Below are 14823 nucleotides of genomic sequence, written 5' to 3'. Positions count from 1 at the left end.
GCAGTGCCCAATCTGAACAGAGGCACTTGAGGGTGGGGCGATGCTCCTCCAGCTGTGGGGGCCGGGAGCCCCCTGGGATCACGGATGGGGCCTGTCCCACCCCAGCTCCAAGCCCTCTTCGCCTCACCTCTGCCCTGGCTGGTGTCTGTGCGGGGGTCCACGCCCCTCCCCACCCCCCTCTGTGCCAGTCCTGCCTGGTCACCATCTCTGTCTCTCTCCCTCGCCTCGTCCTGTTCTTGCGTTCCCCGTGAACAGAGCTTCAGGAGCCCCTCGGATGGGCCCCTGCCGGGCTCTGTCCCGTTAGAAGCCTGCCCTGGGGAAGGCGTGTGACCCTGGATGGCCCGCGGGGTCTGGGAGCTGGCCGGCCTGGCTGTGGGCCTGGGCCCTGCACTGCCTCGGCCTCTGCTCTGAGTCTGTGAAGCGGGGGCTGGCAGGCCTGTCCCAGAGCACAGCGTCAGCCATACGTGCTCCGGGAATGGGGGGTCGCACTGCTCGGGGCATAGCACGGCTCAGGGCGGCAGCGAGGCTGGGCCCGTCTGCCCCGTGGTGCTGTCTTCTTGGTCTCCTGCAGTGACTCGTGAAGCACGGTCTGCAGTCCTGCTCCCATCTCACAGCAGTGCAGACTGAAGCTGAGGTTGGGGTGGGGGCAGGGGGCAGGGGGCGGGTGGAGCAGGGCTGGAGTCAGGTCAGGCCGCCTGCCTCATTGGGCCTTCCTCAGGTGCAGCAGTGCCAGGGCTTGAAAGCCCAGCTGGACTCGCCTGTGGGCCTGACCCCAGCACCCCGCATGCTTACTGCTGGCCGGGGGGGGGTGCTGCCCAGGTAGCTCATAGGTGCCCCCCGGGACCATCGAGCGAATGAATCCCTCCCTCTCTGGCTGGGGCAGCGCCTGGTCCTGCCAGATGTGAGGGACCCGAGGGCGGAGACTGTGGCCTTGTCCAGGTGGCCCACTTCTTGCTGTGAATGTGAGCGGCTCGCGTCACGCTGTGCTGAACGTGGGTGTACACGGGCCCACACGGTCAGCCACACCCAGCCTCAGAGCCCGCGCTCAGCTCTCCCTGCCGCCTAGCAGGTCCAGGACCCCAGGTGGAAAGAGACCCGGGGACCCCTGGCCCCCATCCTCACCCCTGCCCTGGAGCCTCGCCCCCCCCGGACCCCGTCCCCCTACTTGGGGAGGCTCGGGCTGGACGCCCTCTGGTTAGTTTTGGGGCTACACCCCTCCCGTTCCCCCTGCCTGTTTCCGCGAGAACAGGTTTGCTCTCGTTTCAGTCTGTTAATTTCACCTGCAGTCAGCTTCCCCGAGCCCCCCTCAGGCACCCCCCAAAATGTGCCAAGTGTGCAGCCCTCTCTGAGGCCAGCACCGCCTACGAAGCTGCCAGTCACACCATGTTAGTGCCGCCCCTCGCCTGCCCGCGGGCTCTGCCCCCCGCGGTCACATCTCGTTCATGTTAACGCTTTCTCTGTCCTTCATGTCGTCTCTGCTGTCCCCTCTGGGCCTCGGCATCCCCCCCCCCTCCCCGGTCTCCTCACGCTGTGGTCCCGCGGTCCCTGCCCAGCCCATCTTCTCCCTTCCATCCTCCGTGGCCTCGGAACCAGCCGGGCCCAAGGGCAGGGAGTCGGGCTGGGCCTCTGGCTGCGAGGGGTCACAGTGCTCCGTGTGAGTGTGGCGGAATGTGGCTGTGTTGGTCGAGAGTCGCAGTATAAGTTTGAGAGGCCGCCACACCTGTGGAAACTGGGTGTGTTGGGGCAGCTGGCCTGTTCGCTGACCCCGGCTGCCTCCAGGGGCTGCGAGCAGAGCAAGGAAAGTGTAGCCTGGTGGATCAGATGACCCAGGAGCATCTATCTGGTCGTCTGGTCCCCAGAGACAGAGGTCCCCGGGACCCTCCTGGGGAAGAGCCCGCTTGGCCTCCGGACACTTGGGGTGGAGACTCCGTGTCCTCTGGAGGGGACGGGCTGCTCCTCTGTGCTGGGGTCCACAGCCCGGACACTTGGGGCTCAGCTAAGCCCCTCCGTTGTTCCGCAGGCAGGCAGGCCCATGGGGTGGGGGACAGCCTCAGCTGTGACTCGGGCTGTGCTGAGAGGCTGTCCCCGGACCCCTGGGGGACGTACTGGGCAGGTCAAATGGGAGGTCAGTGACAGTGGGCCTGCCCAGCCCCATTCATGCCCAGACCCCTCCCCTGGGGCATCTGACTTTGCCACGGGGGTGGCTATGCACCTGCCCTCCTCCTGCCCAGCGGTCACGCCTGGACCTGCACGCCCCCGCCCCCAGCTGCAGGGCAGAAACGCTTCAGAAGCTGTAGAGGATGAACCGCAGGCATCTGAGTGATTTACGGGTCCCCAGGCCCCGGCCATCTGCCAGCCGGCTGCAGCACCTGGCTGTCAGCGCCAGGCCTCGGGCCCGGGGGACAGTGACTCACAGCAGGACGAAGCGTTTCGGTGGGGTAGGCCCGAGCCCTCTTGCTCAGACCATGAGGGGGTGGCTGGGCCCGGGGTCCAGCTCAAGAGGGCCTGCTGTGGAAGAGAGGAGGCAGACTGCGAGGCTCTGCCCACCCTGGGGAGAGACAGGCCCAGGCCGGGACAGGGCCCCGTCGTGGGCTCTGAGGCGCCAGGCCAGGTGTGGGCACGCAGGCAGGTGCGTAGAGGGTACACAGCCTGTGGTGCAGGTCCCCGGCCCGGGGGATTCTGCCTGGCCCCCTTGTTCTCAGCGCCAGTGGTCTGAGAGGCCTGTGAGGCGACGAGAGAGGCCAGGTCTAGCTCTGGAGGCCCGCCGTGCCCAGGGAAAGTGCCCCAGGGTGGGGGCCGTCCCTGGGGTGGCCTTAGGGGCTCCCCTGGGAGGAGACACAGGGCTGACCCTGAAGTGGGGACCCGGGCCCTGGAGATGGCCAGGCAGGGCGGGGGGAGAACGTGGAGGCCCGGGGAGGCAGGTGTGGCTGGCTTGCCCTGTCCAGGTCAATGAGGGCAGTTTTCCCGTGGGGCTGGGCCCCTCACAGGTGATCCGTTGCAGGGGTGGCGCGGCGTTGGGGGCGGATCTCACCATGCCGACTGGAGGCCCCGCCGGCTTGGGGCTCGGGGACCTAAGGGGACCCCAGCCTTTCTCCCACCAGCTCCCCCCGGTGGCTGCCTGCGGTCCTGCCCCACCTGCTCCTGGGGAGAGTCCCGCCAGAGCCCCTGCGGGCAGTCACGGGCCCGGGGGCAGAGCCCACCCTGGCCGCGGTCCTCGGGCCCTGCGGGCCTGAGAGTGGCCGTAGCGGCGGGGACAGGGCCTCAGGCGGGTTTCCTCACACTGCCCCCCGGGACCGTGCTGGCGCGCTTTCTGTCCCCCCACAGCCTGTTGACTCAGTGTCCCCACTGTGGGGACAAGGAGACAGCCCAGAGTAGCCTCCCGTGTAGCTCATGGTGGTGCAGAGGGTGATGCCTGTCTCTGAGGTGCTCCTGGAGGACTTCCTGGAGGAACAGGCGAAGGCTTTGGAGCAGGGCAGCTGCTCCCCTGGGGAGGGCAGAGCAGGGCCCGCCAAGAGGGGCACGCGCCTGTCATTTCTGCCCGTCTGTCTGTCCCGTCCCTTCCCCATACGGCCCTGTCTGTCTGTCGTCTGTCTCCTTTCCTCGCAGGTCCACTCCTTCCCCTCCCTGAGGGGTCCTCTGGTCCCCTACCCCCGACCCCGCTGACCCCAACCCTGTCTCTCTGTTCAGTGCTCAGAGGCCTGGCCAGACACCCTCCCCTGCGGCCCTCCAGCAGTCCTGGCCCTGGGCCTCTGGCTGGGGCTGGACCAGACCCCTCCTCCCCCAGCTCACCTCTCCCTGCAGCGTGCGTGTCTCCCTCCTGGGGCCTCCGGGACGCTCAAGCACCTGCATCTTCCAGAGACCCGTCCCCCCAGCCCTCACTGCCGCCCAGCTGCTTGGGACCCCCGTTCCGAGTCCCCAGCTGCCCCACGAGCCCCCAGCTGGTGGTGTTGCTGGCAAAGTCGGCTCCCCAGGAGAGGAGGCAGCTGGGCTGGGTGGGGGCGGGTTTCTCCGGTTGGGGGAGAGGGCGCGGCGGGACCTGCCCGGGAAGGGAGGTGGGCCTGAGCCCTGGAAGGGAGGTGGCCCGGCCTGCCCCCGGGGCTCCAGGGCGGCCATGACGCCCACCGCGTCCGCAGGGCCTCGCTGTGGAGCTCCTGCGTGGTGCTGCCGCTGCTGGCGCTGACCTGGATGTCCGCTGTGCTCGCCGTCACCGACCGCAGGTCCGCCCTCTTCCAGATCCTCTTCGCTGTCTTCGACTCGCTGGAGGGCTTCGTCATCGTGATGGTGCACTGTATCCTGCGGAGGGAGGTGGGCCGGCAGGCGGGCGGGCAGGGGGGCGCCCTTCCTCCCCGGGCCTCACAGCGGGCCAGGGGCCCGCACTGCCCTCCAGCCTGGGGATGAGCAGTCAGCCTGGCACTGGGCACTGGGAAACCACCTCCCCGCGGCCGGAAGGTTCTGGAAGGAGGCAGGAAGTGGGGGAGGGGCAGCTTCCTGGGCCCTGACTCTTCCGAGAGGCTGGGCTTGGGCCCAGCACGCAGCCAGGGCTCAGTCGACACACAGCTTCTCGTAGAGGGCGCTCCGGTGCCCTGTGCAGGCTCTGGCCAAGGCGGGGCTCGTACTCCGGCTGGTGGGGGCCCGGGAATGGCTCCCGGGGCAGCTGGGACTCCCGGCGTGGCATTTTTTGGGCTTCTCCGGAAGGTATAGGAGAAGGCTTTGACTGAACCCTGGCCCGACCGTCTCCTGGCTGGTAGCAACGACGGAGGGGACATGTCCCTATCCTGGGGGGCGGGAGTGTGACACACCAGCATCAGACGTGGCTGCACTAGAGCCCACCCCAGGGTCTCGCGGAGGGCAGTGGGCGCGCTGGGCAGCCCAGGAGGCCAGGCCGGAGTGTCCCTCGGTGCTGGGATGTCCTGAGACCCTGAGGGGTGATCTGTCTTCTGCCTGCCAAGCTGGCACGGCCCACCCAGCCTCCCTGCCTAGAGCTTCCCCTCTGGGCGTGGACGCCAGGGCTCTGCACAGCTGAAGATAGGGCCGCCCTGGCGGGGACAGCCAAGCCCACCCCCTGCCCTGCTCACACCTGGGGAAGACGGGAATGCCCCTCTCCAGGGGCTCCTGCTCCAGGAAAGACAGCAGGGCGAAGCCCTGACATTTCTGCCAAGGAAGTGGTGCCCCCACCACCTGCAGACGTCCAGTCGGTCCCGTGTGTCTGCTCTCTAGTCCTGAGGGCCCAGGGAGAGCCTCCCCCGAGACAGGCGGGGCCCGCCCGTGCTGGAGCCAGAGACGGCCCAGGCAGAGGTGACCCTGCGGACCTACAGTGACGCCCTGCAGAGAGAACCTCGCTCCCCCAGCCCAGCACCCGCTTGGGCCTGGCCCCCTGCACATGCGCGTTAAGGAGCCTCGGGATGGCCCCCAGAGTAGCTCGTGCCCACTCACCTTGGACGGACTGAAGCTGCGGTGGCCCGGGCTCGTGGCCCTCAGCCACGATGGGTCTACAAAACGATGGGCAGCAACGACAGAGTGGCGTCCTAAGTCAGGAAGAGAGCCTGTGGGTGGCAGAGATGTTGAGTAGAGACGGAAGCACTCGGAAGATGGAGGAGCCGAGGCTGTGTCCCGAGGGGCGGGGGCGGGGGCGGAAGTCAGAGGTGGATTCAGGTGACGGGCGTCCTGTGGAGGGCAGGCCGTGCTGAGGGTGGGCTCACGGGGGCTGGCACGGACTCGGCTGTCTGGAGCTCCGGGCCGCCCGCCCCTAGGGACATTAGACGGTGGGCTCAGAAGCCCCTACGCGCGCCTGCAGGGCTGGGCCGGAGGACCCGTGGGCCGGCCTCCCCCACCCTCAGTGAGCTCCAGGGACCCATGGGAGGGGCCCGGCCACCTGAGCCCGCTCAGCTGTGCTGGGGAGGACGGGCAAGGAGGGGCACTCAGACGCCGGCCCCGTGGGCACAGGATGTCCTGACGGGCACAAGCAGGGTCCCTGCCAGCGCCCGTGGAGTCGGTCGCGGCGCGAGGACACGAGACATGGGGAGCCCGCGGCCGTCCATGCCAGGGGACAGCGTGTCCTCCGCACCCTCGAGTCCGCCGCCCCCGGGGCCAGGCCTGCCCCGCTGGGCATGCAGCAGGGCCGAGCGGATGTTTGTTGGCCGGTCAGCGAGCATGAGACTGGGAGTGTGCTCCGAGTGTCTACGGCCCTGGGGCCAGCAAGCCCCTGACCGGCCGGGTGGCCACGTGCATTGGGTTCTCCCAGTCCTCACGGTAGCACAGGCTCAGCGGCCGGGGTCACTGGGCACAGGTTCTTGGGTGTGTGCTGGGTCGGTGTCTGGAAGTCCTCCTCCCAGCTCTCCCCACCATAACTCAGGACACCTCCTCCAGGCAGCCTTCCGTCCGTAGCCCACCCCACTCTCCATGCTTTAGCTTCCTGCACCTTCATTTATTCCCTGTGCCCCCGCTTGTGGCCTCTGAAGTGTCAGCGCCCTGAGGACGGGCACTCTGCTCACTGCTGTCCCCGCGCCTGGTGCTGTCTGCAGCAGGCGGAGGTGGCGGCTGCGGCTCCCACTCGCACAGACCAGCAGCGTCCATGGCTAACTGGGTCTCCTCCTCTGGCTGCTTTCTGCTCCCCAGCTCCCTGCCACCTGCTCCCCAGCCCCTCGCTCGCAGCCACCCTCTCTCTCCTCTCTGAAGAGCCCGAGGCCGTAATGTCTCACCCCTTCCACAGAGCGCTCTGTTCTTGGTGATGAGGGAACGAGGGCCTGACCCCAGCTAGCCCCAGACATTCAGGGATGTGCCGGCCATAGTGACTCAGGACACATCTGGACACCAGCCGACTCAGGCCGGCGGTGGTGGGCTCTTACTCACAGATTCCGGCCAGGAGAGCTTGCGGCGTGTTCTCAGGGGCCCAGAGCGCCGTGTTTTTTTGAGTTTTCACCCCAAGATGGGCATAGAGATCTCAGAGGTCAGAGCAGAGGCCAGGCCCTGGCGGGCTGCTGTTGAAGCTGCTCCGCACTCCGTGCCCCACTCTGGCACACAGACAAGCGGGTGCCCGTGTGAGCACCCCCCACCAACGCCCACTGTGGCATGTGGGTCCATGTGGCCCACGATAGGCCCACCCCTCACCAAGATCCTGCCTGCTGGACTTGAACCCGTCTTCCCGGCGCTGGGGGCGTAGCTGGCCATTGACTGCCTCTGCTCTCCATCCGCAGGTCCAGGACGCTGTGAAGTGCCGCGTGGTGGACCGCCAGGAGGAGGGCAACGGGGACTCGGGGGGCTCCTTCCAGAACGGCCACGCCCAGCTCATGGTAGGGTTCGGGGCCGGAACACAGACAGCCCCTGCTCGGCCCCAGCAGCCCGATAGGAGGACCTCCGAGCCCAGTTTGAGGCTGGGGTCTCGCCGAGGTGAAACCCGCAGTCCGGGGGCATGGCCAGGGTCAAGGGATGAGGGAGCTGGGCGGGGCCGGGCTCATCCTCTGGCGCCAGCCGCGCCCTCTGTCCGCACGCCTCCCGCGCCCCTGCCGCCCGCCCCGCCGTGAGCTTGTGCTCACACGTCCCCTGAGGGCCTGACCCCTTGCTCTCTCGGGTCACACACACCGTGCGGCCTCGGGCACCGCACACCCCTGCCTGCCCCTGCTGCCCACTTTGCAGCCGTCACCTCTTCCAGGGAGCCTTCCCTGAGCCCCACCAAGCCGCCTGTTCAGACCCTGGGAACGTCCTGGGTGAATCCTCCACGTTGTCAGTTGGTGCCTGCTGCCCCCTGGGTGCCCCCAGCAGGTGGGACGTGCTCGTTCAGTCTTCGGGGTGCCGGCCACCTCAAGGCCGGGCCTTGGCAGAAGCTAGCGGCCAGGCTCAGGGAGGCGTTTTCAAGGGTGAGGCAGGAGCCCAGGGTGGGCTGAAGCCAGGTCCCGGATCCCCTGACACTTCTCCTGGCCTCTGACCTCTGGGCAAAGACCCTGTGATCTTTCTGACAACTTGGCCTCCGCATTTGCCAGGAAGGAGCTTCCAGTCTTAACTAAGGGCCCTGCTATCCCCCGGGGCCCCAAGGCCTGGGAGAATGCCACTGCCCTGCCTGGGTGGCCCGAGCCGGGTTCCCCAAGTGGGGAGCTCCCTGGGGGCGGGGCGGGGACCACCCGCCTCTGCCTCTCCCACCTCCTAGCCTGGGGGAGGGGGTGCGGCATGTGGGACAAGTGCTGCTGCAGGAGCAGCGAGTCCCACCCTGGCGTGAACGCCTGTGCCCTGACCCCACCGTGCCTGTTCCGGGCCGGCTGGCCTCCACTTCCTCGTCCTGACGGCTGTGGTGGGGGCCATAGGGGCGATGGGGGTAGGCCCCTTCCTGACACACGAGTGGGTGGGCAGCAGGGGTTCTGCTATGGGACCCTCCGTGTGTCCCATCCCTCTGGACAGACCAGAGGCCCAGGGCGTGATCGAGCTGTTCCTAATCACAGACGCCCAGAAAGGGAGAGTGCTTACCTGTGCGGGGGGTTTGCACACAGGCGCTCGGGCACACAGCTGCACACACATGGGCCCACAGGGGCACACAGGCTCGCTCTGTGTCAGCGCATCAGCCACAGGCACCCTGGAGCCTGTGGACACCCTTGGCCCTCTGGAGCTTGCACACATGTGCACACGCACAGCATCACACACGCCACTCTGAGGTGTGGCTGCAGCTCCGGGGCGGCCCTCCTTCCCGGCCTGCGGGCAGCGTGGCACCGGGGCAGCAGCCCAGCCCAGCCCTGCCCTGCCCTGCCGTGCCCACCCTCAGGCCCTCACTCTGCCCATCTCTGTCTTGTAGACCGACTTTGAGAAGGACGTGGATCTGGCCTGTAGATCAGGTGAGCGCCTGACAGGTGAGAGCGACAGGTGGGCCTGGCCTGGGCCCACTGTTTCTTCTTTTCTCCGTGTGTCTGTCTGCTGTCTGTCCTCATCTCACAACCACCAACCATCTCCAGGCCCCCATCCCCTGGCCACTCCCCCGAGGCTGCCCGCAGGGTCCCGGGGGCAGAAGTGGCAGGCTCAGAGAGCCGTCCTGAGGCTCAGGCCCGGCAGGGGAGGGGCGTCCGTGCTCGGGGAGCCCTCAGCACTGGAGAGCACCTTCTGGGGCTCCCCCGACCCCAGCCTGGCCCGCTCCTCGCCCTCAGCGTGCCCCCATCCTCAGCCCTCTGTCCCTCCTGTGGGGCAGTGTGGCTGAGCCAGCTCTGTGAGGCCCAGAGTGGCGCACCCTCCTGCCCCCTCGCAGGCCTCCCTTCTGTGTTGCTTTCATTCCTTCACTGTTAGTCTATCCACAGAGGCGAGGCTGGCTGAGCTTCCAGGTTAGTGGGACGTCACTGGGAGCAGTGAGCCTTAGGCAGGTGATGAGCTTCCAGGAAGCAAGTGCAAAAACAGAATCGTTTGCCCCATGAAAGGAAGCTGTCCAGGTGTTGTGGTATTGTGAGCCAGGTGTCAGGACCTCACAGGACCAGCTGGTTCTGTCCTCTCTGACCCATCAGACGTCTGGGAGCATCTTTTCTAGAGATGGCCTTGGGGAGGGGCGGGGCCAGGCCTGGGTGGGCGGTGCCAGGTGCTGCCAGAAGGACACCAGGACGGCTTCCTGGAGGAGGTGACCTCTGGCTTGATTCCTGCTCCATTTTCATCTCATGTGCCAACCTCCCTGAAAGGTGACCCCAAGAGTTGAGAGCATTTGGGGTCTTGGGTCTGTGAGTGTCCAGTTTGTTTGTCATTGGTAATCTGGCCCAGCCTGGCCTGTTTCCTCGAGAAGAGCCAGTGGCCAGGGGACAGGGGCCTGCCCAGGCCGGCACAGGGCAGATGGGGGCCCCAGCGAGTGCCCAGGAGGCCTGCAGGGAATCTGCGCGGGGGAGGCCCACGGGGCTAGACCCAGGCTCCAGGGGGACAGCCAGAGGGTAGGGACACGCACGGGAGACCAGGGGGCCTTTCCCGACCATGAACCTGAGACAAGCGGCAGGGAACAGGTTTGGCAGGGAAGTTGGTAGGTTGGTTGGGCCGCGAGGACCAGGGGCAGAGCAGAACTGCAGACTGGGTGTTGGTGTTGGCGCTTAGGGGGTGGAGAACAGAAGGGGCCTGGGACCCTGACTGCTGGGGAGGACAAAGAGGAGGACCAAGGTGGGCCAGTGCTCACTGGTCTGGGCGGCTTAGAGGAGGAGGAAGCAGGAAGCAGCTCACAAGCCAGGGTGTGACATAGGCGTCTGTCCACCGCCAGTGCTGGTGCCGGGGGCAGGGGGTGGGGCGCTACCTCCAGAGCAGGTTTCCCTAGGACTGGGCCTCAGTGGGCTGTGGGCAGCTCTGCCGTCCCCTTGCATTTTCCATGGGCTGGTGGAGGCCTAGCTGACCGGCAGGGACGAGGCAGGCGGTGGGGACGCTGCGGCCCAGATTGGGTGGAGGTCAAGGCAGCCTGGTCCTGCAGCTGCACAGCAGAGAGGCCAGTGTGCGGTCCCACCCACAGGGGGGCTGTGTGCCACGCCGCCAGGCAGCACAGGCTGCCCCCACGCGCCCGCCAGCTGCTGTGGGTGGTGGTCTTCTGTGCTCTGCGGGGAGGTGTCCCTGCGTCCCAGCCTCCACTGAAGGCACACGGGCGCGCGAGTTGCTGCAGCACCAAACACAAGGCTGGCAAGTGCCCAGATCAGTCAGCAGCTGAGACCCGGGGGGCCCGGTGCCACCCTCCTCGGCCACCCTGACCGCCTTGTCTGTCCCCACAGTGCTAAACAAGGACATCGCAGCCTGCCGCACGGCCACCATCACGGGCACGCTCAAACGGCCGCCGCTGCCAGAGGAGGAGAAGCTGAAGCTGGCCCACGCCAAGGCGCCCTCCAACTTCAACAGCCTGCCGGCCAATGTGTCCAAGCTGCACCTGCACGGCTCGCCCCGCTGCCCCGGCGGGCCCCTGCCCGACTTCCCCAACCACTCGCTGACCCTCAAGAAGGACAGGGTGCCCAAGTCGTCATTCGTCGGCGATGGGGACATCTTCAAGAAGCTGGACTCAGAGCTGAGCCGGGCCCAAGAGAAAGCCCTGGACACAAGCTACGTGATCCTGCCCACGGCCACGGCCACGCTGCGGCCCAAGCCCCCGGAGGAGCCCAAGTACAGCATCCACATAGACCAGATGCCCCAGACCCGCCTCATCCACCTCAGCATGGCGCCTGACGCGGGGCTCCCGGCCCGCAGCCCGCCCTCCCGCCAGCCCCCCAGTGGTGGGCCCCCAGATCCACCCCCAACCCAGCCCCCACCACCCCCGCCCCCGCCGCCCCCACCGCCCCAGCAGGCCCTGCCCCCGCCGCCCCCCCTGGAGCCGGCACCCCCCAGCCTGGGGGAGCCCGGGGAGCCCGCGGCCCACCAGGGGCCCAGCACGGGGCCCGGGACGAAGACGGAGAATGTCTCCACGCTGTCCGTGAGCTCCCTGGAGGTAAGCGGGTCCAGGGAGCTGCTCCCAGGACAAGGGGATCGTAGCGGGAAAGGCACAGGTGTGTCGGCCCTGTGGGTTTAGGCGACGGCTCAGCTGGGGGTGCGGGGCGTCCAGGTGGGGTGGCAGCCAGCCTCAGGGAGCCCAGGCCTGGAAAGCCAGGAGGCCAGCGTCTCCTCTGTGGGAATGAGCCCCATTGGCAGGATGGGAACCTGAGGCCTAGGCTGGGACGAGCTTGCCTCCCCCTGGCCCGCCTGGCGTGTGTCAGGGCCCTGCCTGGGGAGGGCAGCATCTGCCTCCCCCCAGCCCTGCTCCCGGGACCTGCTGGGCCCACATGGTCCTGTCTGTGCCAAAGACACAACTAGTCAGGTGGTTGCCCTCGATGGCGGTCTCGCTGATTGCATAGGGCTCAGGAGCCCTCAGCCTGGACACAGTCCAGCCCCTTCGTGGTTGAGCAGCACGCCCCCCCTTAGGCCAGCCTGAGACCTGGAGGTGACCCCCAAGCCCTGCTCAGCCTGTAGGACAAAGGCTCAGGGTTGTGGGGGAGCCAGCCAGGCCCAGCACCCTCGGGGAGCCCCGCCCTCTGCAGTCCGGGCTCCCACCTCCTGGTGCGTGCCTTGGATGATTCAGCCCCGGGGTTCCAGTTGTGTGGCCAGCCAGAAGTGCTACGACCCTGTGTCGCAGTCTCCTTGTCCCTGGGAGCGTGTCCTGGGCTGCCTGAACTGGACATCCTTGCCCAGCCCTGGTTGCCAGGTATCTCCAGGCAGAGTAGCCTCTAAGGGCCCGGGATACTGAGAGCCATAGCTTCAGTGCAGTCGAAGGTGTGTCCGCCGGGGCTCAGCTGGGAACAAGGGTGGGCCGGGGCAGGGTGTCCCTGGCCTCCCTCACCCTCTGGCAGGAGCTCGTGTTTAGGGGATCTGAGGGTATGCTCGCCAGTGTACACCAACCCCTTCTCCCCACAGCGGCGGAAATCACGGTATGCGGAACTGGACTTTGAGGTGGGTCCTGGTGTACCCTGTCCCACTCACCCGGCCCAGGCCTTACAGCAGGTGGGGAGGGGCTGGGGAGAAGGACTGCCCCCCTCCCCCCCATCGGGCGCCCAGTCCCCAGGAGCCTGCTCAGGTGGGGCCAGGGCAGCCCCTTTCCTGGCTCAGGGCTCGCTGCCTCCCCGCCTGCTGCAGAAAATCATGCACACACGGAAGCGGCACCAGGACATGTTCCAGGACCTGAACCGGAAGTTACAGCACGCAGAGAAGGACAAGGATGTGCTGGGCCCAGACAGCAAGGTCTGGAGGACGGGGGCTGGGGCGGGGCTTTGGGGGACGGAGCCGAGAGTGGGGCAGGGGCGTGGGCCGGGCGTGGACGGGGCTATGAGCCCTTAGGTAAGCCCTTATCTCCTTCGTCTGGTCCTACTTCATTCATTCATTCATTCAACCTTTCCCCAGGATTGGCATGGCCCAGCTCTTGCTAGACAGGGCGGGTGGATGGGTCTGTTCGGGGGCCCGCTGGAAGGGTAGACAGCATGCCGGGCTGACCCTATCCTGGGCGAGCCTGAACAAGGCTGCCCCCCAGTGCCAGGCAGCAGCCAAGGGAGGGGTCGTGAGTGGGCAGGGGCCTCCGACTGTCCTTCCTGGCAAGCCACTCCCACACCCTTTACTCGGTGGTGGGGGTCGCCGCCCTTGTGCGGTCAGGAAAGGCTCTGCTCCCGGGCTCCCCGCTCTGTGCTTGGGTCTCCCTGCCTCCTGCACCTTCCTGCCCGGCCCATTCCTCATGGCTTGCCTCCTTTTCTCCACTCCCTGTCTGCTCTGCGTCTTTCCGACTGGGCCCCCACCCGTCCACTGCCCACCGGCCAGCAGCCAGAAAAGCAGCAGACGCCCAACAAGCGGCCCTGGGAGAGCCTCCGGAAAGCGCACGGGCCACCCGCCTGGGTGAAGAAGGAGCTGGAGCCGCTCCCGCCGTCCCCACTGGAGCTGCGGAGCGTGGAGTGGGAGAAGTCGGGCGCCACCATCCCGCTGGTGGGCCAGGACATCATCGACCTCCAGACCGAGGTCTGAGCGGGCGGGCGGCGGCCACGCACTGGGCCACGGACGAGGGACGCTGCTCTGCCCGCTCCTGCCGCAGGACGGGCACAGACACGCTCGTGGGCAGCGGGCGAGGCCCGCGCCCCGGCCTCAGGGCGCTCGGACGGCGGCCAGGCAGAGGCCCGCAGTGCTGGGACCAGAGCCAGACGGGACAGGAGACAGCGGCCCCCGTGGGCACAGGGCTCCAGAGGCCGAAGGTGCCTCAGACTCTGCCCTCCTCGGGCCCAGCCCTGGTGGGCGGGCAGACAGCCGCGGACAACGGCCAGGCCGGGCGTGGCCAGCGTCCCCAGGGATGCCCGCCTGAGCTGCTGCAGCAGAGGACCAGCCTGCTTGGCCCGGCCGGCCTGGCACCGTTTTTTAGACACCCCCACCCCTCGGAAGCAGCCAGCCCCCCTCCCACAACCCCTTCCAGGGCCTGGGTGCCCCTCCCCAGGCCCAGGCGGAGAGCACAGCCCTCTCCCCTACGCCACCCAGGGCCAGGAGCAGAAGCCCACTCCGGGAAGAAACAGGGGTGGGGAATCTATTTTTTCTCTCCTTTTCTTTTCTTCAATAAAAAGAATTAAAAACCCAAGTTCTCTCTGCGTGTCTCTCCTCTGTGCAGCACACACACCGGGACCCTGGTGGGCTGGCAGTGGTCTTCGCCGACCTCGGTGGCCCTCCACCTGGGCGGGGAGGGCTGGGGAGGCCTGGGGGCTCGCACCCACCTGCTTCTCAGCCTGAGCTCCGAAAGGCTGGCTGAGCGAGTGGACGCTGCGGGTCCTACCTTTCTCCTGTGCTTCCAGCAGGGGGCAGCCTGAGCCTCCACAGGGAGCTGGCAGGACACATGAGGGGCTGCGGTTGTGGAGTGGCCAATCTGCTCACCCTGGGCTGTGGACCCCACCCCAGCGAGCCTCAGGGCCTCTACCAGCCAGGCGGACCCCCTGGGCCCTGAGAGGCAGCAGGCAGAGGCCTGCCCACAGAGGAGACATGTATTTGGGGGCCCCAGCACCCTGAGATTATGGGCCACTAACGATGTCATCCAACAGGAAAGCGATATCAGAACCAGTTAAAAAGCCGTGGGTGCTGCCTGGCGCAAGGTTCCCGTAGCAGCCTTGCCTGTCCTCTCCCCAGCTTGTAGGCATCTCATGGGTCACCTGTGACCCCGCCCCCTCACCCATAGTCTTCACCAGCAGAGGGATGGGGAGGAGCTTGGTGAGGGCTGCCCACTGTGAGTGACTGCAGTGACCAAGGATGGAGAGAAACTGGGGACCTTGCCTGGCTGGGAGGGGCTGTGACCACTGTGACCCTGTGTGAGTGGACAACAGGGAGGGAGGGAGGGAGGCATGCGGCAGCCCAGAGGTGCCAAGC

General features: G+C 67.3%; 1 protein-coding gene across 1 annotated transcript in view; it reads left to right on the top strand.

The window, feature by feature from the left end:
- Positions 1-14039, top strand: part of ADGRB1 (adhesion G protein-coupled receptor B1) — a 66423-nt gene extending 52384 nt beyond the window's left edge. The window contains exons 24-30 of the mRNA XM_052651434.1: positions 4134-4305; positions 7194-7289; positions 8777-8816; positions 10695-11398; positions 12358-12393; positions 12577-12681; positions 13252-14039. Of these exons, the coding sequence (XP_052507394.1) occupies positions 4134-4305; positions 7194-7289; positions 8777-8816; positions 10695-11398; positions 12358-12393; positions 12577-12681; positions 13252-13449 (1351 nt within the window). The 3' untranslated portion in view covers positions 13450-14039. The remainder of the gene's footprint in view (positions 1-4133; positions 4306-7193; positions 7290-8776; positions 8817-10694; positions 11399-12357; positions 12394-12576; positions 12682-13251) is intronic.
- Positions 14040-14823: the final 784 nt, after the last annotated feature.

Source organism: Budorcas taxicolor, chromosome 14, assembly GCF_023091745.1.
Source record: "Budorcas taxicolor isolate Tak-1 chromosome 14, Takin1.1, whole genome shotgun sequence".
NCBI lineage: Eukaryota > Metazoa > Chordata > Mammalia > Artiodactyla > Bovidae > Budorcas > Budorcas taxicolor.
Note: the sequence above shows the minus strand (reverse complement) of the source record. Positions and strands in the feature narration are given on the sequence as shown.